Source organism: Anopheles funestus, chromosome 2RL (genome assembly GCF_943734845.2).
Source record: "Anopheles funestus chromosome 2RL, idAnoFuneDA-416_04, whole genome shotgun sequence".
NCBI lineage: Eukaryota > Metazoa > Arthropoda > Insecta > Diptera > Culicidae > Anopheles > Anopheles funestus.
In genome coordinates this window covers 100,225,381-100,250,758 of record NC_064598.1, presented here as the reverse complement: position 1 = coordinate 100,250,758, position 25,378 = coordinate 100,225,381, and the positions used below count along the sequence as shown (strand labels likewise).

General features: G+C 43.4%; 1 protein-coding gene and 1 long non-coding RNA gene across 2 annotated transcripts in view; both read right to left on the bottom strand.

The window, feature by feature from the left end:
* Window positions 1-2,835: 2,835 nt before the first annotated feature.
* Window positions 2,836-15,120, bottom strand: LOC125763348 (GTPase-activating protein CdGAPr). Its single transcript, XM_049426387.1, has 7 exons — window positions 14,696-15,120; window positions 11,656-13,532; window positions 11,331-11,593; window positions 10,931-11,253; window positions 10,166-10,848; window positions 6,463-9,864; window positions 2,836-5,769 (listed from the first exon to the last, which is right to left on the bottom strand). The coding sequence occupies exons 1-7, from the start codon at window positions 15,071-15,073 to the stop codon at window positions 5,688-5,690; spliced, it is 7,008 nt and encodes a 2,335-aa protein (XP_049282344.1). The 5' UTR covers window positions 15,074-15,120; the 3' UTR covers window positions 2,836-5,687.
* Window positions 15,121-15,150: 30 nt separating this feature from the next.
* Window positions 15,151-25,378, bottom strand: part of LOC125763633 (uncharacterized) — a 63,753-nt gene continuing 53,525 nt past the window's right edge. Inside the window, exon 3 of the long non-coding RNA XR_007418365.1 lies at window positions 15,151-15,511. This is a non-coding gene — a long non-coding RNA (uncharacterized LOC125763633). The remainder of the gene's footprint in view (window positions 15,512-25,378) is intronic.

The following is a 25,378-nucleotide window of genomic DNA, read 5'->3' as shown; positions in this document are numbered from 1 at the left end:
GATCTTCTCCGCCTTACAACACCAGCAGTTTGTTCGGCCCCGTACCCCGTCGATCCGACCGCCGATAAACATCATGTAAACAGACTAATTGATTAAAATTAGGATCACGTGGCAGGGATGGCCGGATGTCGTGCAGTGGTAGTGCCAACCAGAGTCTATCTGCGTATGTGTGTTTTGTAAAAAAAAAGTGAAACTGTGTGTATTGGATTCACTTCCGTTCTTTTCTACGATTTGATTTCGTCACCCGGTTACACAGGACGGGATCGTGTTCTGACATGGTCACGTGGCGCTACTTAAGAGACTTGTGTGTTTGGATGCATGTGTGTGTGTGTGTGTGAATATCTGCAACAACGGGCTGTAGGTTCATTATTTTGGATGGATGCCAACGATTAAAGCGGCACAAAACGTAATAACAACCTGTCACACCGTGGACAATTGTGCATCAAGTACAACAAGGAGGTTAGGTTGATATGAAAAGCGCCAAGGAGTGACCTTTCGCGTTTGTTGACTCGTGCGAGTGATTAGAGAGCATTGAAGGATAAAGGACACATTCCAAAAGAATGGCGTAAATCGTGTCAACTTTTAATTTTAAGAAGCAATTAGTGCATGTGTTGATTTCCTTTTCGCAAGACGTTGAAAGTTGGGAAGAAATCAGAAAACACGACCAATAATCATGAAAAAACTGCTCTTAAACATTTTAATAAAATATATGTCTGGTCAAAAGAGAGAGAGAGAGAAATAAAGAGTGGCCTATTCAATCAATTTATTATTAGGGTAGAAATTGAATCGTTCCATTGCCATTTAACCCGGAAAACTATACTTCAAAGCAATGGTGTAACGTTTTAAGGATGATAAGAATCTTATATTTCCCGATTAAACCTAAAGGCAGACGAGGGGTCTACCCTTCCCAAATGATGAAGGTGTGATGAAATTTAATTGTCGTTCAACAGATGTGGTACAAGTTGTCAACGGTCGGCAAGTCTCGAAAGCGTACAGATAAGCATCAAACTTCACGGTACAGCATAATTAGGTTTAATAATGAAAATTGGCCCCGAGTGCGCCCGATCTTTCCCTTCAACCCACCCGGCGGAATCCCAGCCAATGGCGGATCAAGCCCCTTGGAGATTCTAGGCGGAATAGGGGCCACCTATCAATACAAAACTGCTGACCAGGAAGGGGGAGTAATTTACTTAAGCTTAGAGGCAAACTTTTACAAACAAAATACACGACGTTTTACATCACCGACTAACATTATTAACTCACGGTTGCCAGAAACTGTTCTATCAATTGGTTCTAGTAAAAATCTTACTTGCGATATTTATGATAAAATGTGATGAACTTACCCGAGCAAACGATATTTTTTCAGCAGGGCATTTCAGTTTAATAAAAAACAGGAAAGCATCTGCTTCGAAACACAATACTGCTTCTTCGCGGCCGATTTGATTTTACACATTGGCCATTTTCTTTCGCTACACACTTCAATGTCACATTTCAATTGACACATTTAAAACACAGCACGTTTATGGCATGGTTTTATGACAAAACTCGTTGCCAAATTGCACTACAAAACACAAATGCAAATAGTTTGCAACCCATAATGATTATAATGATAACTTTAACTTTGGAGTAAGCCTGCGCAGATAAGCGCAAGATGGAACAAATCCTAGTTATCGCCTCACCACGAACAACACGATACCGTTAGAACCGAAATTGCATTGATGACTTATGAAAGGTCAAGCGAGTTCATAACGAGGCAAGCGCGTTGCCTCAATACACCAACACATAGCGTCATTCATTTTACTTCGTTTTTGAAACTTTGCACAATCTTTTCTTTACAAAAGAAAAATTAGATAGATTTTAAAAGCAATTAGGGAATAAAATCTTGCATTTACTTTTGCAGGAAAATGCTGATTGTGATTTTCGGGCCCCTTTTCTTTGGCAAACAAAGAACAATGGCACTCTTCTTTCACTCACACATTCTAACAAGTATCACGCGAGGCTTCAGGCTGACGCTCTGAAGCCAAACCGACGCCGGCAACAAGTAGAACACGCGCCAAACAATTTTTTACTATTTAACAGCATATCAACACACAATTTGATATACTAATCGTTCTTTTAGCAAATATAAAAAAGTATATCACTTTTTGGGCACAAATAAAACAACGTACCGCGTTGCGTACCGAAAGCTTTTTTTTGCACAAGTTTAACGTATTGATGTCCGATCGCTACTGATCACAGTTTCTCCTTTACTCATTAGTATTATCTCTTCTGCTGCGTTATCGCGACACACCTACACAACTATAATTAGCGACGCGGGTGGCTCTCAACTTCTCTTATTCTTTCGCACACACTTCGCTCCCCTTTGAGAGAATGAAAAAAAGTCTAGTAAAAAAACAATTCAACAGCAACAACTCTTCGCTCCTCTCGATCAAACCCATTCTGACATAGAAAATGTAGGAATCATAACACTTTTTAATTAAATAAAACAATATTCTTGTGATTAGTAGAAAAACGCTTTAAAGGGGCATTTGTTCGATCATTTGGCAATAAATTAGTTAGAAAACGGAGCCCCTTCCCATACCACCGTGTCGGCGAGTGTGCTGTGACTAGAAGAAAGATTTTCTTCTGCTTCCAACCTTCATACACATTTCCGTTCTTCGAGGCCCCGCTAACCGGCCGGGCCCTAGGCGGCCGTTTACTTGGCCTATCGTTAGATCCGCCGCTGATCCCAGGACGCTTATAGCTGCAGCATTGGCGTGCGTTTAAGAGTTAAAACCCGCGGTAATTTAATTTCGGACGGTCGGCAGCCAGCGTTCAAAGCGATGCGATGGAGAGTTACATTTTTTCGGTTTCTTTATTTATAACTCTTGCAAAATTGTTTTGTTTTTAACGCACTGGAAAAGCACGCACCTTTTACCGGGTCGGAACAAAACAAGAAAAGCAAACGTTCAACATTTTCATGACGGCTTTCATGCAATTACTTATGTCCGTTTGATCTAGCTTTCCCTTTTCTCTGCTTCTTTTGAAGTTTGCTTTCATTCTGTAACTTTTTTCGTACAAACGCTCACAAAATCACACGCACGCTCACGATGCCAGATTTATTTTGTTCATTCCTCATTTTTACTACTATTTCACACTGAGAGCTTAAAACGAGCTCTCCCTATTGCTATCGTACGTCACCTCACTAGACCATCTGCATCTGCATATTAATTTTACCATTCGCTCGGTAAATTCACATTTCACTATATCTTTATGTTAACACACCAAGCATTACCTTCCCCCATCAAACCGTGTTCCATATTTCAAGCAAATAGAATATCCTTTTAAGAAGCATTTGCTCTAACATGTACGAGAAACAATAAATCTAAAAAAAGGTGTATTAAGAAGCAACGCAATGTCGACGATTGTACAGCTGTTTGACGTTTAGTAATGTATTTTATGTTGTTAATCTGGTATAGAACCACAAAAAAAGTTCGTATTATATCGTTTCGTGTAGTATGTAATCATCAACTATCATTTCCTTGCATTTCTATTTACTTTTAACACGTTGCTGGTTTCTCTTTCAATATCAGTTCATTGCATTCAAATCTGCACCATGTTTAGAAGTGTGTTGTTTCATTCCTCATAGTCAGTTCCCGTTCTGATTCACATTCCTAACGGCCTAACGACCTACTTATGCATTATTGTTTCGAACAGTTTGTCACCCAGCACGCTCTATCATGGAAAAAAACTATGTTTAATAGTTTGGTAAGTCAAAAAGCACGGGATGGCTGAACAGGCAGAAAGAGATTGTATCAATATCGTCACACAATTATTAAGCAAAATTTATTCCGTTTCCCATTAGCAGTTTAGAGCCTGTATTCATTGAAATTCAGTTCTTTTACTATTTCATATATTTACAGAGTGAAGCTTCAAACGATTTCAAGCAGAAATCAAGGCGAACCACGATATACTCCTGACAAGGGAAAGCGATCGATAGCAATGGCAATGCAAATTGTAGTTTTATGTCTGGTAAAAAGTGATTAATATAAGCATCCTTTGTTCGTCGTTTACGAAATTCTAAAAAATATCAATACCTAGCTTACCCTCCACAATTAGTTTACAATTCGTCTTGCATTTATGTTGCCTACACAAAATGATGGAACTCTATCGTTTTTTTAGTCAAAGTACAAAACGATTGGAAGATTAGAAAAATGTTCTGCCCACATGCAGCTCCTATTAGTGTTGGCCTTGGGTTGAAGAATTGTAGATGTTTGTATAAACCTTTTCTCTACTTTCTCTACCACGAATAATGTTTTGTTACTGACGAATTTTATCATCTTCCCGAATTGTCTGATGGGGTTTTCTAATATCTGCTGCCTTTATTGTCTCTCTTACACACAATCAATCTTCTTTCTTCTGTTCATCTCTGTTCTGTGGTGGTTCCTTGAAATCTTTATAATATGCTTGTTCAATTCACTTTCTTTCCCCAAAGCGGTGTTTTTCACTTCTATCAAATTATAACACAGTATGCAGTGATCAATAACAAAGAGTAAATATTTCTATCAAACAATTTTCATAACAAACAATAAACCGACAGTGATTGTAAGCCGAATAAACCGAAACCGTATGTTTCAAAGATGCTTAAACGATAAACTTAAGCAAAGCTTTAAACTGTTCCTTGGACCGTTGTTTAAAAGTAACACCAAAAGAAAATCTCATTGAAGTAGAACATTCTTTGAACATTTGGCATGTTCTTTTTTATACTAATACGAAACTATTCCTTATCTTTCGCATGTTACATGAACACAGGAGTTGTTAAGCAAATTTGCTAAACTATATAAAATGATAAAACAACTTGTGATGTGTTTATTTTTTATCCTCGCACAACTGTATGCATTGTGTATCGGTAGATAACTGCACTCTTCAGAACGTAATGAGTGATTAACGGGAAATCTCATCAAAGTGAGTGCGAATTAGTTGTTAATCAATAACATACTATTAGTAACATAAAATCTATATACAACTTATGTATGCAGTATGCCTTTAGAGCTGACTTTCGCCTATCGACAATTTTCGTGCTGGTCTAGCAGCGGCATTTAAAGATTACGTGTGCTACTTGCTTTCATAGTCTTCGCTCAAAATTTATTCTGTCTTTCTCCATTGGTTAATGTAACGCTTCACTACCAATTTATTTTCTTATATCATTTCCATTTAACTACTCTGTTTCATTTTTGATGCTTTCAAACACCTCATTTGCTGAATTAGGTGAACAGTATAAGAAGGAAAAAGTATCAATGTTCAATAGTTTAGCTAAATTTGGCCACATTCTTATAAGAAATACTGAGTGCAACGGGAAACAAAAGAGTCCCGCTAGCACACAACTGCAAGAAATCTTTCAACCGACAGTGCAATCCGCTGCCCGCTGTCAACGTTTGATTCTCGCTGCTCCTATTTCAACTGGGTTGTATCGTTTTACCGTAATAATGACATTCACTATCATAGCTGCACATAAATGGTGAATACTCATTCAACACCTGAGTTACCGTTGACTGTAGTATAATAGGTTTAGGAAAACTTCTTTAATGTATTGTAATAAATAGTATGTAGCTTCTCTCATCACGACAATCGTCATATTAGTTGTGTATAAACAATAGTGTACTAGTTCCGCTGTATTTTGTCCATTTTTCTGCATGGTTTGGTGGTCGTTAAGATTGATTCTGTTGCGATCTCGATTCAAACATTGCGGCAACGTCTTTAATGGAAATTGGAGGCGAGCAACGATCTCGTCTAAAAGAATATGAGAATGAAAAATAGTTATTAGAAATATGTAAACGTAGTCGAATATATAAAAAAAACTAACTTACATAAAATTTAAATTATGACTCTTACAGATATTATGCTGAAAGTGCTTTTAATAGATTTATTTTACGATGCGTTGTATTCAAGCTACAAAGCAATTGTGGCGTGCGATACATTTATGGTGCGCAATGGCTAATTAGAATAAGTTTTTCACTATTTTCATTAAAATCATAAAATTTAGTCAATATGCGGAAGAAAATGCTTATATGCGTTACATTTTGTATCTTGGTTTAATAAATGTAACAAAACAAATGTGAGCAAATGTAACAACTGTTGTTGAAAAAGATTGCAACACGCAGGAATAGTAGAAGCAGCGAAATTGTGAAAGTAATTAAGAAAGTTAACCAGTTAATAATAAAAACATGCATGAACGTGAAATATAAAGACAGATACTGAAAGCCTACCCATAAACACACAGTAAAATTATACGTGTACACAGATGTCTGGTCAGCTGTTGTGAAACAGTGGAAAGGTTGGATTGCGATCGAGTGGAAGGTTTTTAGTGTTGTATGTGCAGGTTCGTGAGGCATTTGCCGAAGACGCACTAGCTGCTTACTTGGAAACACACCGTGCGCGTGCCATATGTTAGACTGGTTAGAAGAGAGGTAAGCTTCTACTTACTGCGCACTGCTGCTGCTAGAAGAATTGCTTCGTGTCACGACAATACCGCTCCGGCCATTGCTGAAGCTGTGCCGCTGATCGCGTTGTTGCGGCGGTTGTATGTCTTTGCCGTCGTTCGTTGAGCTAGATGGCGCGGACGAAACGGGATAGTCCATGCTGCTACGTTTGACATCAAACTTTTGGCGTGTTTTTAGTTCGAACTTGTTATCGCACACCTGTGACATCGAAGCGTCGCTTGCGATCGGACCTGCAGCAGCATTAGCCACCGATGGTAGATCGTTTTGATTTTTTTCATCGCTGATGCGTCTGGTACGGTTTGGTGCCGTTGGACGAAGTCCTGCCGGCTGCGTTGTGACGGCGACCGTGTTTAACGACGACGATGCTATCTTTCCTGTTACGGGATTGCAGCCCGAATCGACCAACGGGAAGGGACCATCGGACGAAAGCAATTCGGCACGGGATTTTGAGCGGAAGCGCAACGAATCATACTTCTTGTCTGCCCGGTCTGCTACCACGTCACCTTCCTTGAATTCCCGTAGTTCAGATTTGGATTTTGACTTTAGCTTTCCATTCGCACCGCCACCGTAGTCTGCCCGTTCACCCTTAAAAGACTCGGAACGATATTTTTCGCTCAGCTGGTGTCGCCTCTCCTCCTTAATCTTTTCGATCCGCGAGCGATCGAGTTTGCAGCTGCCAAGCATCTTCAAGCTTGTCAGGCTGTTTCGATCATCATCTGCATAGTTTTCACTCTTGCGGCCACCCACCACACGCATCAATGGTGTTCCGGTGGGAGAACCAGTCCCACCGTCCGTCATCACACTGTCTGTGCCACTGTTATTTGTGGGCCCATCACAATAGTTGTACTGCACCAGCGATATCCGATTCTCTGTGGTCGGCGTAATGCGCACATTATAGGCGCGCGCTTCTTTGGTATCTTCGATTTTCATCGAGAGATCTAGCTTCATGCTGGACGATTCGGTCGGACTACCGCCAATGGTCTGTTTGTGACCACCACTGCTAAGTTGCAAGGCCTTCGAGCGGCAACACTCGGACGTTGCTTTGCCCTTTGTACTACCGTCATCAGCACCGTTCATATCCACATTTTCCACACCCATTGAAGCTCCGCTGGGGCCTAGTGGGGGCAGTTTCTTTGGTTGATTCATGCTACGAGGGCGTGCAGATAACGACAGTTCTAGCGACTTTCGTCGATTTGGATTGTTCTCGTTAAGAATGTTCTTTTCCACCGCCTGTATCTGCTGACTGCTTTTGTTGAAAGCGGTATTTCCTACAACGACAAATGCTCCACCACCTTCCAAACGTCCCCGACCGCTGCCAAACTCGCGCACGAACGCATTCTCGTCAAGACTTCGTGTAAAGCTTGCAAACGCATTTCGATCATCTTTAACGCCACCAGAACCACCATTGTTGGTGGCAGATTTATTGCGAATCATTACTCGTTCGCTTGCACCGTAATTGCCATTGTTTAACGATGATCTAAAATGATGATTGTGGCCACGGTTGATGCCGCTGAAATCAAACGGTGGAGTGACATCTACCGGACTGGTTTCGAATTTCGTTGCCAGTTGTTTAACGCTCACGACCGTCTCTACCGCATCCGGTGCGTCCGTTACCATCATCTTCGTTTTCGGGGACACCGTCAGCTCTATTTTGGGTGGAATTTCTATCCGGTATTCCATTTCGTTGTCCAGATCACTTCTGTCCGCACACAGGGAAGAGAACTCATCCTCCGTCAATACCGATTTCAGTGTATCCGTCGGATTGTTTGCGGTTGGCGGTGAACACGACTGCACTGTGTTGGAGCGTTCTACATTCTCATACAGTGGATAGTTGGATTTCTTCCGCAGTTCCACATTCTCGTACAGCGATACGTCTGTGTTGTCAAACTCTAAGCTGTCCTCATTAACGTCCGACATGGGGACATCTTCGCTTTCTTCCTCGTTCATGGGTATCACACCATTCGTTGTTTTCTCTGCTTTTCGGTCACAGCAATGCTGTTTCCGAATGTTTCCATCATTTTTCGCTACGATACTATTATCGTTGTGATTATTGTTAATTCCATCTTCTACGGTGGATGTTTCTTTCAGGACAGTAGTTGAGGCTACATCCTTCGTGACCGAGGGTTTCAGATCAGGTACTATTCGCTGTGCCACTGCCGCTTCCTCACTATCACTCTGCTCTTCCATTGGTTTAGCTTCAGCTTGGCTCTTCACGAGATGGTTCACTTCGGAGACAACGTTTTTCAAAAACTTTACCTGTTCGTATACCATCGTTTCGTCAAAGTTAGTTTCCAGCAAACGCTTCGACGGCGATGTGTCATCTATCGCTTCATCCTTTTCTTCGTCCTCCTCAACCGTCGGGACGAGTATATTTTCGTAGATGCTACGACGTTCGCGCTGGTATTCTTCTTCCGCAATTAAATCTGAACTCGTGGTCAAACATTCGTCCACGATCCTCGGTGGCGAGCAGGATCGAAAAACGTTTCCTTCCTGCTCTTTGCGAACGGGTGAACGGACATTGTACGTAATATTGATGGTGGCTTTGATTGGCGTACCTGGTGATTTGGCTGCCTTCTGGCTAAAGCTGGTCATCTCAATCACGGAACCTTCGCCGGTTGTACCTAGACCACCGTTCGGTGATAGGTCTGGGTTAAGGTTCTGGTAAGCAAAATCGCTAGGGGTCAGGGATTGACTAGTGTTGGTTGTCGTATTGTCCGAGGTGAAGTTTGCCGAACCGGTTAACTTCGTAGATGTACCACTTAGATCAAGCGAAAGTTCCCGTTTCATTGCTTTCAGGTCGTGTTTTTTTACAGTCGTCGATTTTACGCCAGCGGGCGTAGTGTTCGGTGAATCATCGACGGGCGTTTCTTTGGCATTTTGCTGTTGTTCCAGATGGGCAGTGAAGTCACCTGTAATGTCCATGTCGTCATACACGGGCGTGGTGATGTTACTATTGCTCGTGGTATCGGAACTGGTTGAACCGATCAGCAACGAGTAGCACGGACTCGGAACTGGAGGCGATTGCGGAGTGCTGGCTTTCGCCCCGGTACATGACGACGGTGCTGATGGTGGCGGTGGTGGGTGTACGGTCGTCAACTGTTGCTTGGACTGACCATGGTGATGGTGGTGATGGTGATGATGATGATGGTGATGAGATTGTTGAGAAGGCGGAAACAGTTCTGGGCCCGTTCTGCGAATCACGTTCTCGGAACAGCTACGCGGTACGGCCGAAGATTGTTGGCCTTCTCTTGTTTCACTACTGCCATCAGCACCGGCGCCACCACCGGATCCGTTACCGCGACCGACATCCGACGTGCCGGGATGGTGGTAGCTGTAACGGCCAGGATATTTCGGAGGTTTCGATTGACCAGAAGAAAGCAGAAAACTGTAAAACGAAAAAAGAAACGGGGGATAGAATCGAGAGGGGACTAAATTAAATGACAAACCACACTAGCAGAAGGGGGCCAGAATAATGTTCAACAAAACAAACACAAAGCAGGAGGTTTGGTACTGATAAATGAAAGAAAGCAAGCTAAACATGCGCAAATGGATAGGAATAGTTCGTTGGACATTTCGGCAATACTCCAAATGTCGAAATGTGCCCAATTTTGAGATGTTTTTCTTACGAGATAAAATTTCTTGTATCCATTGGCCGCAGTGTCTACATTGAGCAATCCAATATTTACCTTTCATACAAGGAACTTTCGTTTTTCTTCAACCCAATCACATCGAGCGTGGTCGATTGCGGTTGACTTTGTTCGTCAACGCTCATTGATTGAACTTTTTCAACGACAGAATTAGTTGCAGTCGCTGGGTGTGATGATTTTTCCTTTCTGGTTATTTTTTCTTTTCCACCAGCACCTCCGCCAGATCCAGGATAGCTAAAGCGTAGTTCCTTTACGGGCGATGAGTTGAACTTCCCATATGCATACTGCGGACCAGGATAGGAGTTACGCAGGCCCACTGCAAGTGTTTCATCGTCGTGCTGTTCGTCCGCAGAGTCCTCCTGGTGCGGTGGTTTGTGTACCTGGGCACTAGTAAAGATAGTGTTTACTACCGTTGTGCTGGATGTGGTCGATCCTCCCTGCGCCCCAGTATTGAGACCGAGTGAAGTGTGTTCGGGCGTACTGCAATCGATAAACTGAATATCGCTTAGTTGATCTTCTAGCTTGTAGCGTTTGCAGAGGCTTTCGTCGTCTTGACTGAGACTGCCACTTCCCGACGACAGGGCCGCCATGTTCCATTGCTTATTGGTTTCCTGCGAAGGACTGGGTATGTTCAGTCGCGGCTGCTTCTTTGGGCTAGGGTTGACACTATGGCCGCTACCAATGTAGTCTTCCGGCCGTGCTCTTAAAGTGCGACGTACCGACTGTTCGTTGGGAAAAGGTAAGGCAAAACATATAATTAATTTGAGTTACAATGATTCAAACAGTTAGTGAGTATACACAGACCTCTTTCGCAACCTTCGGGCTGCTCACAAGACTTTCACTTTCGGAGAATATTCTCATTTCAGGCTCTTCTCGATCAAAATTCAGACCCAATTCGGACAGTTCGCGTGATGGACATGTGACGACTCCACCTCCGCTCACCGTTCCATTAGCCACTGTTCCACCACGTATGGGGGACTGTAACAAATCAAAGTAGGAGTCGTGCGAAACAGATCGACTGTGTCCTGCAGTACGCAAACTATCTACCGAGTTCGATCGAACGCAGTTGCTGTCAATAGCCAAATTCTTTCCATCGAATAGATCGACGCCAGATGAAAACAGTAAACCTACAAAATAGTTATTTGTACGTAGATTAACACATCATCAAATAAATGGGTTAGCTTGCTTGTTGAAAACAACTCACTTTTGGCCATCTTATCCAACAATCCACTAGAGCTTTCTTTTATGCTAACGCTGCGTCGATGATCAGAGTCCTTGTCTTCTACCTCAGCTAAGCTAGACCTACCAATTTCGGGTTGCATCGCTGATGTGACCATTGCTGCGTTCTTGCCCGATGTTGTCCCAGACGCCATTCCACCTTTGATATCGCTGTTGCTATTGGATTGCCGCGGCTGACGAGTGAAGATCGATTTCCAGGACGAATGCGATTTTCGTTTATTCCAGCTTCTACAAATGAAAGAATAAAACATCAATGCTACTGGATGCTTTATTAGACACCCTATACTTACCTAGGTACCGGAAGAACCGTGTGATATTTGTCTGGCAGACTGGAAGGACCACCTCCAACTTCTATGTAAGAACCAATGTGTGTAGAAGGGTTAGTGATGTTGATTGGTATCGTCTTTTCATTCTGCTCCATGCAATTCTTTCGAATCCGTGCTTCTTCCAGACTAAGCAGCTTTGCACCTCCGACGCTCAAACTCTTCGGACGTTCCATAGATAGCGAGAGCTCTTGCTGATCACTGCCAGCACCCCCATAGTTCTGTACGCTGTTACTATCACTTAACGAGTTCGGTTGCGATTCAACGTAATGACTTCCGAAATCATCGGCAGTATCATCAAAGATTTGCTCACAATTGCTGATCAGATATTCGGTCACAACAGCCTGAACACCAACGCCGCGTAGAGCAGCCACTCCACCCGACTCCAGTGCAGGGCTGCGCAGCAAATTCGGTGCCCAAACGATAGCAATATTGCGCTCAGTCATACCAGTGCTAGAGGAGTGACGTGAAATCTTGAACAGATGCGTTGCAAGGTACTTCAGGGTACGGTAATGTGGTGGCGGAAGCTTCTGTACAGTTTGTCGGATAAGACGAAGCTTCAGATCGGTCGGTGCTTCGAGGCGGGTCTGAATTGCCTCAACGAAATGATCGTACAATTGGTATGTGCACAGCGGATTTGGCAACTCGCGAAAATACATCTTTAGCAATGAGCTGACTGCATGTATATCCTGTCTAATGTCCGGATGCGTCAGGTCAGGAATGCGTTCTTCATCGAACGCACGTCTTAGCTTCTGAATATTAGACGTAATGCCCGATAACCGATAGATACCATCGACGATACCATACTCCTCGATAAACTCGGCACAACACTTCAGTACCATTGGAATGTCCTGTCCACTGTTTAGCAAATGCTCACCCAGGTCACACGAGAACACACGTTCCTTGTAGATACCGCTCTGTTTCAATCGTCGGCGCGAAGGTCGTGACAGAATGAAACTTCGGAAAAATGCAATCAGTTTGCCGTGTTTCCGGAGAACAGGCTTTGTGGGAGACACAGCGAGTGACCCGACGAGGGGCGCCGGGAAAGGCATATGTCGTGGCACCTTATCGCCGATCGTGGCGACACAGCTCTGCGGGAAGAATCCTACCTCGTACTGGTTCTTTTGCAGATGACTTTTCTTGCCTCGCCACCAGATAGATTCAGCCGGACTTGGCATGTCGATTACGGAGATCATGTCACCCACCTCGATGGAGATTTCATCACACGCTTGTGCCACGTAGCGCCGCACACCGTACGCTGCCCCGACCGCTGGCGTGTTGATGCAACGCATTGTCTGCTCGTCCGCTACGGGCAACCGACGACCTTTGTTGTCTATCTGCAGCCAGGTCAGTACCGGTCCGCATGTCATCGCATCCGAAGCAATCATCGACAGCCGGGCCAGATAGGTGCCGACTAGCTTTTCCAGGTGCTGCTCGTCGCTCGTACTTCTCTCCATCCGCTGTTCACCGCCACCGTCCGGAAGGGCTATTAGCACATCTCGTAAGTTCTCCAGCTCGCTGACACGCCGATCGTACACGCACCGGTGCAGCATCTCGTCCAGGAAGCACATATTCTCGTACGAGCGCTTAATCATGAATGGATCCGATCGGCCAGCGGTAACGCGTATAATAAACCAAAGATTAATACCACTCTTCGTGGGGCAAGCAGAACCTATCGGTCCCGAGGGTCCGATGGAGTTTGTCTGGGAGGCGGTGAGATCGGAAGCTAGACCAAGCTGAGAGTCACTACGTTCATCACCTTCGAGCTGCACGGAAAGGTTACCAAGCTGTACTCGTTCATAATGGAAGTGAGCACATTCTTCTAGCTTCGGGAAGCGACAGGACTGCAAATGAGAGATGAAATGAGAATGGTAATGAGAAGATGTAGGCATGAATTTGTTGATCGCATGTATTGTTATAGCATTTCTACCTGACATATTCAAACACGAAGCAGATAAAATGGAACGAAAGTATGTCGTGAAGCTTGCCTTAAATTAACGAAAAGTTACAGCACCGGGTTATGAGTTAAGATGCATCAGCACAAACAGTTTAGATAGTTGAATCGACCTAAATGTTTCTATTTAAAGCACCGGCAAAGCTACTTTAATGATTCTTTATTTCAGGACATTAAATAAATTCTATAGCATCATTAGCAAGATACGATTAACATTATAACGCTGCTTTGAAATGCAAATGAATTGAATTCAGACGATGTGTTACACAATCTCATCCGGGAAGAATATTGCTCACATTAATTATTGAATGATTGCAGGCGAAAACTTTTAACAAAGAGAACTTTAACTTTTATCCAACACTGCTCCTAATGCTCTGTCCTCGAAAATGCTCATCGAAAATCGACTCAACATCATATATCGCGGATTAAACCTCTCAAATAAAATCACGACCATATCCTCATTTACATATTGACCACCACATGGGGAGCGTGTTATTACACTGCCACTCTTCTGATGCAGGTTAAAATCAGTTCCGTTCTACAATGGACAAGACAGTGGGCAACATCAATATAAACCCACAACCAACACGTCTACACAGCGTTAACCCATCGTCGTATCGTTCGAGAACTTGCCCTGGACAGAGCAAACAAGCGGGACACTTGCACTGAAAAGTAATTAAAATCGTTTCAATTTTTACACACCCTCGGTAAACCCAACCATCATGTCCCTGCGGGCTGTTTAATCAACGCAAGAGGTGTGGAGATGATGTGAAGTCCCCGCTTTTCAGCAGTGCATCATAATTGAATTAAGAGCAGCTCTCGTCAGGGTAGTAAATTATGCATGGCTTAGCAAACGAAGCGTTTTGGGATATCGATGTGAAAGCAACAATAAAAAAAATCATCCAGGATCCAAGCGGGAAAGGATAGATTTTAAAATAATATTCCTGGGGTGGACGAGTCATTAAACTGATTGTCATGTTTTACAAGGATTCTACATTCCCGTCTGTTTCGAGCTGTACGAGGGTGGATTTCAGTGCCGTTTGTTTTACTTACCCCAGCAGCATTCTGTGAGCGAGTCAAGTTGGCACTCTTGATGTGCGTTGAATCGCAAGAGGTAGTGGAAATCTGTGACGCATTCATGATCGCCGATCCGCTATCCGCCGAGTGAATGCTCGTGTTAAATAGATCGTAATTTATCTCCGACTCGCTATCGCTTATGGTGCGAGGTTTTTCCATCAACGGGAGCTTTCCACTACTGCCCGCACCCGTCGGTGGTGCCGACCGTGGTGGAGGTCCGGCCGTCCGATGGTGTAGATCCATGATCGATGACTCACTTCCAGTCGCACCGTGTCCAATGTCGATCGAACGATGCCGATGTCCGCCACCAGTCGCTGTGGCGATTGACGAATCCTTCCGCATGATTTGGCTCATTTTAAATGTTCAAACTACGTCGTACACCTTGGAACTTGGAACTTCCCCAATAGCTATAACTTCCCCCCAATGGTGTGACCGGCTTTTTTGGCAGTGACAGTGAGGTGAGGAAAGAGTGACGACTCGAAGACGTCAGCTGGGCGAGAAATGTCACGGCGATTGCTTTCGCTTTCTAGCCTAGGAGCATCCGAGATAGTTTTTTATCCAAGTGTCAGCTGATGCCGCGCCTATCTGGAACCGGCCGCTGCCAACGTCGACTTCGTCGTTTCCGTTGCGAGCATCATATTCATCTCTGCTGCAGTGCAATGCTCCGGCAGAAGATGTCTTCCTCACTGCAGTGGCCGCAGCACCGTGCACCAAGCTGTCGCTGTTCTTTCCTTCATCTGTTCGTTCACATTCTTTGCCGTTCACAATGCTGCTCCAGTAGGTGAGAGTTTCCTGTAAAGAAGTGTGAAAAGAAACGGGAAAAAGGGCACATGAAAACATACGCGGTCTTAGCTTAGAAATCAATCAATCGCCTGTCGGCATGCCGTTGCACCGTCTGTTGTAGCCGACATTTGCACTTGCTCGCTTTAGCGATCGTTTTCCGGACCTTGGCATCTGCGTGTGAGTGAGTTTAAATCGTTGAATTGTAGTAACAGTAATGGAGGAGTAGCAGAGTGCAGGAAATGATAAATTTAAAAGCAATTATTTTAGCTCTCCAAAAAGGCAAAACAGTGCCGAATGTGCATCATGCATTTCACCGAGAAACGTTTCGCTTGGTTGATTCGGTTAAAGACGCCCAACTTCTTTGTATGCAACCGAGCAACAGATACACGAACATGCCATGGCAAAAAGAACAGGCACTTTTAAATGCTACATAAAAAGGCGAACAAACGCACAGAAGCACCAGGCGTGTGGATAAAAACCAATGTCTAGAATAGGCAGGAATGCCTTAAACAAGTATGTTTCATGCATCAATGGACGTTGTGCGACAAACGGAAAGATATCAACGGATGTGCATCCATGCGTATATTATGCTGCTCGATTTACCAACGTAATGCAGGCAGGCCCGGATTGGATTTTGCAACGACAACAACAAGAAAGCTAAGGTTGATAATATGTAAATGCATATGCATACATTACGCCTTACCTACGACTAGCCTATTCTTGAAAAAAAAACTACTCTTTTCCGTTGTGAACGGGTTGCTTTGGATCAAGTGCATTGGTTGAGTTCTTTGACTTTCTTACGGTGAGAAAAACCTCCATTCGGTAATCGGCAGCATTAAAAGTGGTATTATTATTCCCCGGCATAACGTTGGAACAATCGCCAGTAGGGCAGTACAAAAGGAAGCCCCAAGCGAAATACGGAGTAGGACGATTTGCAGGGCTTCAACGAGTGCTGTCTAGGAAGACTTTTTAATATTCCATTTCTATATTACCAATGCTGTCACCCCTCCATCCGGTGAGCATCGACTTGCCCAGCAAAGAAAGGATGTGGTTTTATCCATGCAGGAAAACCAATCGGAAAACCTGCACCACTGTGGAATGCTATTAAATTCAAATATCAGATTTTTGGTAGGCCGTTTCCATTTTAGACACAATAAAAAAATTATTGTCTGTTTATGGTTGGAGGCCGAGAAATATCATAACGATTTAACCCTTCTTTTTGTCTTTGTCCGCTTAGCGTAACAAAACTGCACTCCAAGTCCAAAATGCTCCATACTTATCGAACGAACAAAAGGTAGCTGCGAAACGAGTACGCGGATTTGCATTGGCTGCATCAAACGAACGCATTCCGAAAAACCCTAAACCACCACTTCGTTCGTTACGGGGCGCTTTCCGACGTCAAACGAGTTTGACCCAATTTCACAACCCAATCTGGTGCATTCCAGCCAACATTTCCCTACGTACAGTAACCGTGCGGACTAATTTGGTCTTTGAACCAATAAAAGCCCGCGATTGGCGGCTGTACTGTTCTCCCTTCGATCACTTCCAATCAAAACCGTGAACTCCGCTCAATAGCATATTGCACTGCCTCTTCCAATGCGGCAAGTGAACCCGACCCTTTTAAGGGTACTGGACCATTAAGACGACAAGACAATTGGCTGCGTCGCGTGTCCGCCAGTTCTCCCATTCGGACATCGTTTGAAATTGACCCGTCTTATCCGTCAATCATCATAAATCCGAAAGCGTGACATAGCGTCACCAAGTTGTATTTAAGATAGTGACGAATTGTTCTCACCCATAAATAGTTAGGCTTCAGCTCAAGCAACAATCTTCATACTCCATACCTGAATCACGGCTAACATCAAATCGAAACACTCAAGTTAATGCAACGCTTTTTGTAATCATTCTAGCACTCTCAATAGCAGTTTGCAAAGTATTTACAGCTGAGTCAAAGGTGCAATTATTGAATACTTAACCGAACATCGCGCTAAACGTTGCTGCGGTACGATTGAATTTATTCAAGCGCACCATCACCAGAATGGCATGTGTCACCAGAAGCATGCCGAAGTATAATTTGCCATCATGTCACCGAGACTCTGATAGCATTTAATAATTCGCTCGGATCATGTGTGGTTTTTATTCACGGTCGGCTGTATAAATATACAAGCAATTAGAGATTCAAAACCTGCCGCCACCGAGTCTCCCTAAATGACAGTATCAACATCAGCTACTACGCACTGGGAACTGTGCACAGGAGGACCGGGTATGACAAACTTCTGGTGCGCAATATCTCCGGCGACGCTCTGCTACGTGATGGGGGTTTTTAAAAAGCACTACACATACCACCCATCATCGAGAGCAGGCATTTGGGTCTATCCACAATATCACACGTACCCTTATTCCTCTGCGATTTTTGCCTGGAGCACCAAATATGTAGTGCACTAGAGAGTTTTGTGCGTGGCTGGCAAATGCATGCAAAACACATCCACCGCACCGTGTCCCACAGAGGCGTCACAGATCTCGTCGAGCAAGATAACCGCAATGGACACGTGACCTACGGCAAATTGGCGGCTTTCGGGAGGCCTCTTTCAACCATATTCATCTTTCGGTGGATAATATCTGTTGACTGCATATGGACACTATGCGGTACGATGTCCAAAAAAGCGCCACCGTTTGTGGCGGTATGACCATGAGAGCTTAAGACTCTGTGTGCTGCATAGTTATCAAGAAATGAAATCTACTAATGATGTGCATGCAGACGGTTTCGAGCTGGCATTGATTTAGATTCAATTTGGCGCATTGATTCAATATGCGTGTCATGATTACTTCCTTGGATGATGGACGTTAGATGTTGTGATTTTGGTACCTACTAATCAAGGCATGTGTACATGTGGAAGAATGCCCCAATACGAATAAAATGACATGACGAGAGTGTCTCAAGCTCTGTACAAACAAACTGTAGTACTTGGTTCAGAGGTTGAAAATACTCAGTAGAAAATCTCATTTAACCTAACCATATTCTGGATCTATTCACAGCTTAAATGTCATTTAATCGTTACCAGTAATGTCCACACCTTCAAGAGCACATCCTTTCCCTACTCACATCCCCTTTCGACATAATTCAATTAACTCATTCGTTTGCTGATGACATCCCCAAGCACAGACAAAGCAAACAAAACACAACAACAAAACTGGCATAGGCCACATAAACCGGGGACATCGGTGCCAGTGTGGCACCATCGATTTTTTCGGACACCCCAAATCACTGTCTCGCACGGTCTCATCCTTGTATCAAAGAATACAAGACGCAATAGCTTCGTTAGGCACTAAAGAAACCCCATGCTCAGAACTCTCTCTTTCTTCCAATGGCAACAAACTTCAAGGTTCTTTCGAGTTCTAGCCTGCTAGATGTCTGTTTACAGTATCGATTTTCTGGCGCCCCGATGAGTAATTGCAGTACGGCGTTGTACGGTGGAGTTTTGTGTCTTCTTCATAGTCAACCAGTCCAAAAAACAATGCCGTCGGGGAAACCCGATTCGGTGGCGTTTTGTCGTCAAGCTGTCGGCTGGGTTGCAGCAACGACCTCATAAGCTCCGCAGCTGTAAACGAGCCAGCGCACGCACAACTCCCGGTGGTGAATTTGTGGTCTGTTCAAGCTTTACGACTCAGCATTGAAGGCATTGATTTCATTTTCGTTACTCAAAAACCCCCAGAATGTACCGCTTGCAAGTGTGTAGCGTTTCTGTGACTTCGACGACGTAGGAATGCCGTCCGACAGGTTCTAATGCCGGCAAGAGGCATGATAACAACTACGCAGCTAGGCATGCCATTGTGGGCCGGAGGTAATGGCGATGATTTACTAGCGTTCGACATGATGACGAACGCTCTTAGTTATTCGATTATGAAAGATTCAACGTTCTAGAAAAGACAACCGATAAGTAAAACCGGTACATATAGACTTTGCAAGACGCTGGGCAGCAATTTTAATGATCAATAAAAACAGCTTAAAGGCAATGAATGGAATTAATTCGATATAGCCTGTGCAACGAGATGTTAGACAATTTTGACGAAAATAAGCTTCTTGTGACAGGAGCCTGCAGGCGTACCAGGCGTTGATATATTTCGTCGTTATCAAGCAACCGATAAATCAAAGTTTTGAACACGAGGGCATTGAATCGGATCGATAGAAACGACAAGGGTACTTTAGCTCCATTATCACATCACCAGACGATGCGCTCATTTAATTACCTCACGTCTTATAAATATGTAAATCAGATTAATAATTCCATGCGTCCCAACCGGATCGGGTACAGTGTGAGTTACGGTGTTGAATTTTATACGAAGCGGTAGGCAGTGTATGAAAACAACCACAAAATTTAAAGACTCACACACCATAGAAAGAATCTTTCAAATGAAATTCTTAACCTTCCGAATGGAGATCACAAAAAAAAACGCAAAAATAAAAGGAGGATCCACTCGACAGCCGATTCCATTGGCCTTGATGTCGTCTATCTGTCTGTCCATTGCAACTCATCGTATCTGTAACAGTGCGCACACACTTCAGAAGGACTGCATGGAACCAGAGTTTAGATAACAACGGTCGGGCTGTGAAAAGACAGCCCAGCAATTAAGACATTCTACGGCGGACATTTTCGGAAGTCTTCACCGTTCCTCATTTCCTAAAGTAACTTCGCGAAGGACGTTGCTGAGATCACAGTCACTCCCCGAGGGGCGACGGCTGCAAATTGGATGCTATCGTTTGCACAACACCTTCACTACCAAACGAGTGTTTTGCTCTGCCTTGCCGGGGTGGCATTTGCGTGATTATGCTACTGTTACAGGCATACCATGAAGGACGGTCTGGCGGTAAGGGGTCCGGTCGGAAAGATCCGAATCTCATAGTACCTTCAAGGCAGCACAAACACGAGCGGTGATAGACAGGGTGGCGACTTCCCGCTGCGCGGAGGCAGCCCAATGTTTGCCTGTCCGCCACAGAAAAGGGCGACGTTAGTAGCGGTCGAGATTTACATACCCGAGGCGTTATTTCGGGTTTAAGTTAGTATTAAATCTGCACCCCTCACAAAGATATAAAAAGGCTAAACCTACAGGATGCTTAACTTCATTTCTTTTGCGAGCAGCGAACAATTCCAAGATTACCTCCGGTTGCGACAAGCGACAGCAGCACGTGATACAGTTTCTACGTTCACCTTCCTTGCAAATAAGTATCCTTCTTTCGATTTGCGAGGAAGCAGAAAGAACCGGATGCCTCCAAGGGGAAGTATGGTTTGGGCTTTGGGCCCTGAAAAGATTTAATGCATATTTAATCGTTCGTTTGTTTACCGAACCAAACGCACCTTGCTTCTGTATATGTCGCGAGGCAAAGTAAGCGTACGCGCGTGTTTGGCTGTTCCCTTGAAGGTGCAGTTGTACTCAACCGAGTCCGACCGCGCTTTGTGGACAATTACCGACACCTTGGTCGACGGGCATCGAAAGTGACTGAATGTCTGCTCCATTTCTGTTTTACATCGTGTATTAAAGGAATATCTCGGGGTGTTTACATACGCCAGGGAGTCAGGACCAAGCGTTTCTTGCTCGTTGCCATTTTGCTGTAAAGGGCGCGGCAAACTGGACCGGGATTGCTGCAAGTTATGCATCAGAAATGTATGCAATTGCCACATAGGCAATTGCCGACGTATTTTGGTATAAAATTAGTATTGGTATTTTAACACAAACATCAGTTAATGTAACTCGACTCGACTCAAAAGAAAACTCATGAATATGCAACAATTTTCATTTGTTCAATCCGTAACGAGATTCTACAAGTGATACTTGAACAAATTTTGAAGAAATCTCAAACATCTCAAGTACTACAAAACATTCGAGAGTAGTCCTCCAAAAACATCTCGCAAGCCCACCCAATAGACTATGTCTTCAATTCCTAGGAACTCATCAATATTCCACATTCAATTCAGGACAAAGATGAAAGGCTGCTCACTGCATGTCCTTTTGTCAGACGATTAAGCTTGTTAGCAGGTTTTTTGAACGAAAGGGAAAGTAGCGGATGGCTGGGGGGAAAATAAAACATACTGCTGCGATAAATAGCATGAAATACATGAAGCACGAAGAGGACAAGTACAACAACAGACAGCAGAAGGCTGCGGATGATAATCATTTCCAAGCAAACATGATTATTCATGCTTTGTTCAGATTTCTCTCCCTTTTTGACACTTCTATTGAGCAGTTATAAAAAGAAACAACCGTCTTTCAAAAAAAACCTCCTCGTATACCGTACTGCCCTGAAGAAGTCTTTTTTTTCATATCTTTACTAGCAAGCCAGCCACTTCGATTGTCTTGGATGATGTATTGGCGTGGACAGGGGATGTGCTTACTCACCCCTTGAATCAGTATTGAGTGTGGAAAAGACCGATCACACGTTTGACACTGCTTTAAACGTGTGTTTTGCGCCGTAAAGTCACCAGCACGTGGGATCCTCTTGAGCAGACTCGTGTGAACTTGAATCAAGAGACACTCGAAAGCAAATCAATGGCCGCGATAATGGTTGTTCAAAAATAATAAACATGCGGAAAACATTCTTCCAATTAAGCGCAAGTCGATGGCTCTTGTAGAATAAGACTTTGATATTTATTAGCTTCAACATTTCAAAATTTAACAAAGGATTTTTACCAAGTAATATTCTTTGGTTTTGTAGAGTTCCTCCGGTCGTATTGAATTGGGTATTATTTTAAAAAAATCGAACGATTGCCAGAGGCGTGTGATTAAACGATTAAAATGCACAATGGGCTGATAACATTCTGGGTCCGATTCTATTGACGACATCCAGGTGCATTTTATAGCCTTTACTTATCTTGAGCAGTGGGAACTACGTCGTTTTGAAACGAAAAAATAAAAAAAAATTGTTATTTTTCACACATATTCACCATTATTATATTTAATAATAAAAACAGCATAGAAAAACAAAACACTTTTCGCATGATTATAAAACTCTTCCATTGCCATCGGCGTCAGCCGTTTAAGATAATTCCTGGATTATTATCGACTAGTTCCGTTCACCAGACGCTCGCGATAAACACCACCATTAGGAGCACTCTTGTCTCAACATAAAGAAAAAAAACAAGACAAGCACCAGCCAGAGAAAAGAAAACAAAAATTGTCCGCAAACATGAAGTGAGCGTGTAAAGATTGGCCAAAAACGTCGATGAAGGTGACTCGTAGTGACTTTACCCAGAGATAATGGCATGCTTCTTTTAGCAGGGCAAGAAGCGTACCCACACACAAAGAGTTGGCAGATTATTGGCCGATAGAAATCGAAAGTTCATCCGACAGTTGGTAAATTGCGTCGGATCGGGCAACAAGATTGCATTCAGTGTATCGCGGCCGCAATGGTCATTATCGCATGGTGTACTGGGGGCAATCACTTCAAGTAAAAAATTAACACAAAAAAAGCCACCCTCCAACCCCTTTCAAAATTGCCTATCTTTCTTCCAATCGACAATGTGTGTGTGTGTGTCTATTATAGGTGAAAAGAAATGAGAAACTTCTTCCCATAGAGAGGGACGAAATGTTGCGATAAACATCGAGGCAATGCAAGGTTAAGCACCAGGCGCCAAGAAAACTGGCCGTACCGGACCAATTTGTTCACTAAATTTCATCGGTTTACCCGTTCGCTCACTGACGCGCCTTACCATTTGGCCTGCAGGTCTGAAAGGAAAGGTACAAAGAAGAAAAAAAAACTTTCTTCGCCTTGCAGTGTCTAACGACGAAAGAAAAAAGTTTGCTCTCGCGGATACGAGCGTATGAAAATTGCATTTTGTGCCGTTTATTGGCTGAAAAATTACAGGGGTGTGGGCAGGGTAGATGAAGCAATATATTTTTTTAAAGTTAATCAACTCTGACATTTGGAAGACCGAGATGCATCATCCAGACGATGTTATGATTGCATCTAGAGGGTTCAATATCAACGGTGAAAGAAATTTAATGTAAAAATATTTACAAACTTAACGCGACAGATGTGATATGTTTATTTAGCTTAAAGCGAACCACAATAAATAAACTAACTCCCAGGACACTGTAGTACACACCTAACTAGATGGTCAATTATTGAGCTCCAACCTGTTTGCAGGTTAAAAGCTCCAACCTGTTTGCACATTCTATTTCCAGCCGACATCCGGCATTAATTCAATCTAAAAGCCAGTCAATCGGAAGATACGATTATGGTGTCTCTTAATCAGTAAAAAAAATGAACGGAAGTCTGACCTGTCTGCAGCTGCGTAGCAAAAAAAAAAATAAAAAGGAAAAAAGAACGTTTAGCGCATTTCTTTTTCTGAAGGTAGAAGTAAAATGAAACGTTTTGTCCCTCCTGCAGCCCTGTTTTCATTCTACACCACATCACACTGATGACATAATTTTTCAATCAACACACCAACACAACCATGCCAGTCCTGGGCGGCCAAACCCAACAGAATTCAGCACGAGTTTCCGGCCACAGGGGAGGATGACAACATACAGACGCAACATAAAAATTCTTGCGCGTATCATTTCCGACATAGTTCGGGGTTGGTATCTATCCCTGCACGGGCTACAGTCCAACAGAACGGGAAGGAACGTTCGGTGGCATTTATTGTGCAAATGGTATCTAATCCTCACCATCAAGAATGCGTCCAGCCAGTAAGGATCCTAGCTGCGTGGCGCCATAAGCGATAAAATTTCGTTAAACCGTTCACAAACTCTTACACCCGGGGCACGATCGCTTCAGGCGACAGGATTGTGGGAAGGAACGTCCTAGCAGTCCTACATTGAAATGAAATCATCAGTATAAAATAGGAACTTTCCGACATCCGCAGGAAAGAAGCGTTAGACAACTGGACAAATGTTGCGCCTGTCTAGAAAGCAGACCGTGCGAGAAGTGATTTGAAGTCATTTTAATTCATGTGCTCTGCTCGGAGTGTATTTTTTTGCCAAATATTAATTTTGATGACAATTCTGGCACATGACCGCGCTGGTCTGTAGGGAGATGCGCTTCGTCATTGCCATTTATGACATCATCACCAACGCATTGCTTGTGTTCGTGTTTATGCTATTTGGACGTTTCGTCCTGAAGACGACAGTATAGTATGGTAGTTTTCAAAAAGTATGTAGTCTGCTACATTTTCATTTCAACAAGACAATTATCTTCACATCTCAACTTCACTAGAAGACAAAGAAAGCAAAGATCTCGTAAACAGAATGAAAAATGCGCCTAGAAGTTTGAAAATGAGGTCCCTTATTTTGGGCTAGACATCATAATATTATCATTCTTGAGGCACATCGAACGAGGTTGGTTACTACCGCCACATCAGGGCTGTGGACATTTCCATTTCCCTCCTCTTCCTTGGTACTTCGTCTATCAAGAGCCCTTCTCAACCTCGAACATATCGATTTTACTAGGGGAAGTAAAATTGATGATGCTAGACATTCGTCTGGGAAATCTCCCATAAAATGCCGCGCGAGATTTTACGAATGCGTCGAGTAGGGAGCTATTTTCTGGAAAGGAAATTTATGCTAGATGATAAATTACGGATGGTTGATCCAGCCATAGCAAATATTGGGTACTAAAGTAATACGAGGGTTACGAATGGAACCCGCTTGAATCCCGCCGGGAGACAAAGATTTGCATGCAATAATACATTGGCGTGAATTGCATTGCCACCTCGTATATTGTGCATAGCGTTTGCTAATGTTGCTTGGAAATTTAAATTTCAAATGTAATTTTTATAAAACTTAACAATAAAATTGGGGTTGTTAGTTCCCCTTAGATTCGATAAAAAGAAATGATAAGACTTTCCACTCATCTGCCTCATCACTTTCATCGGCATGATT

Excerpts from the sequence above, each read along its gene's own strand:
- LOC125763348 (XM_049426387.1), bottom strand. The coding sequence starts at position 15,073 with ATGAGCCAAATCATGCGGAAGGATTCGTCAATCGCCACAGCGACTGGT. Across the intron at positions 13,533-14,695 it reads GCTCACAGAATGCTGCTGGG|TCCTGTCGCTTCCCGAAGCT; the intron begins GTAAGTAAAACA and ends TCTCATTTGCAG. Across the intron at positions 5,770-6,462 it reads TCTAGCAGCAGCAGTGCGCA|ACGAGATCGTTGCTCGCCTC; the intron begins GTAAGTAGAAGC and ends ATATTCTTTTAG.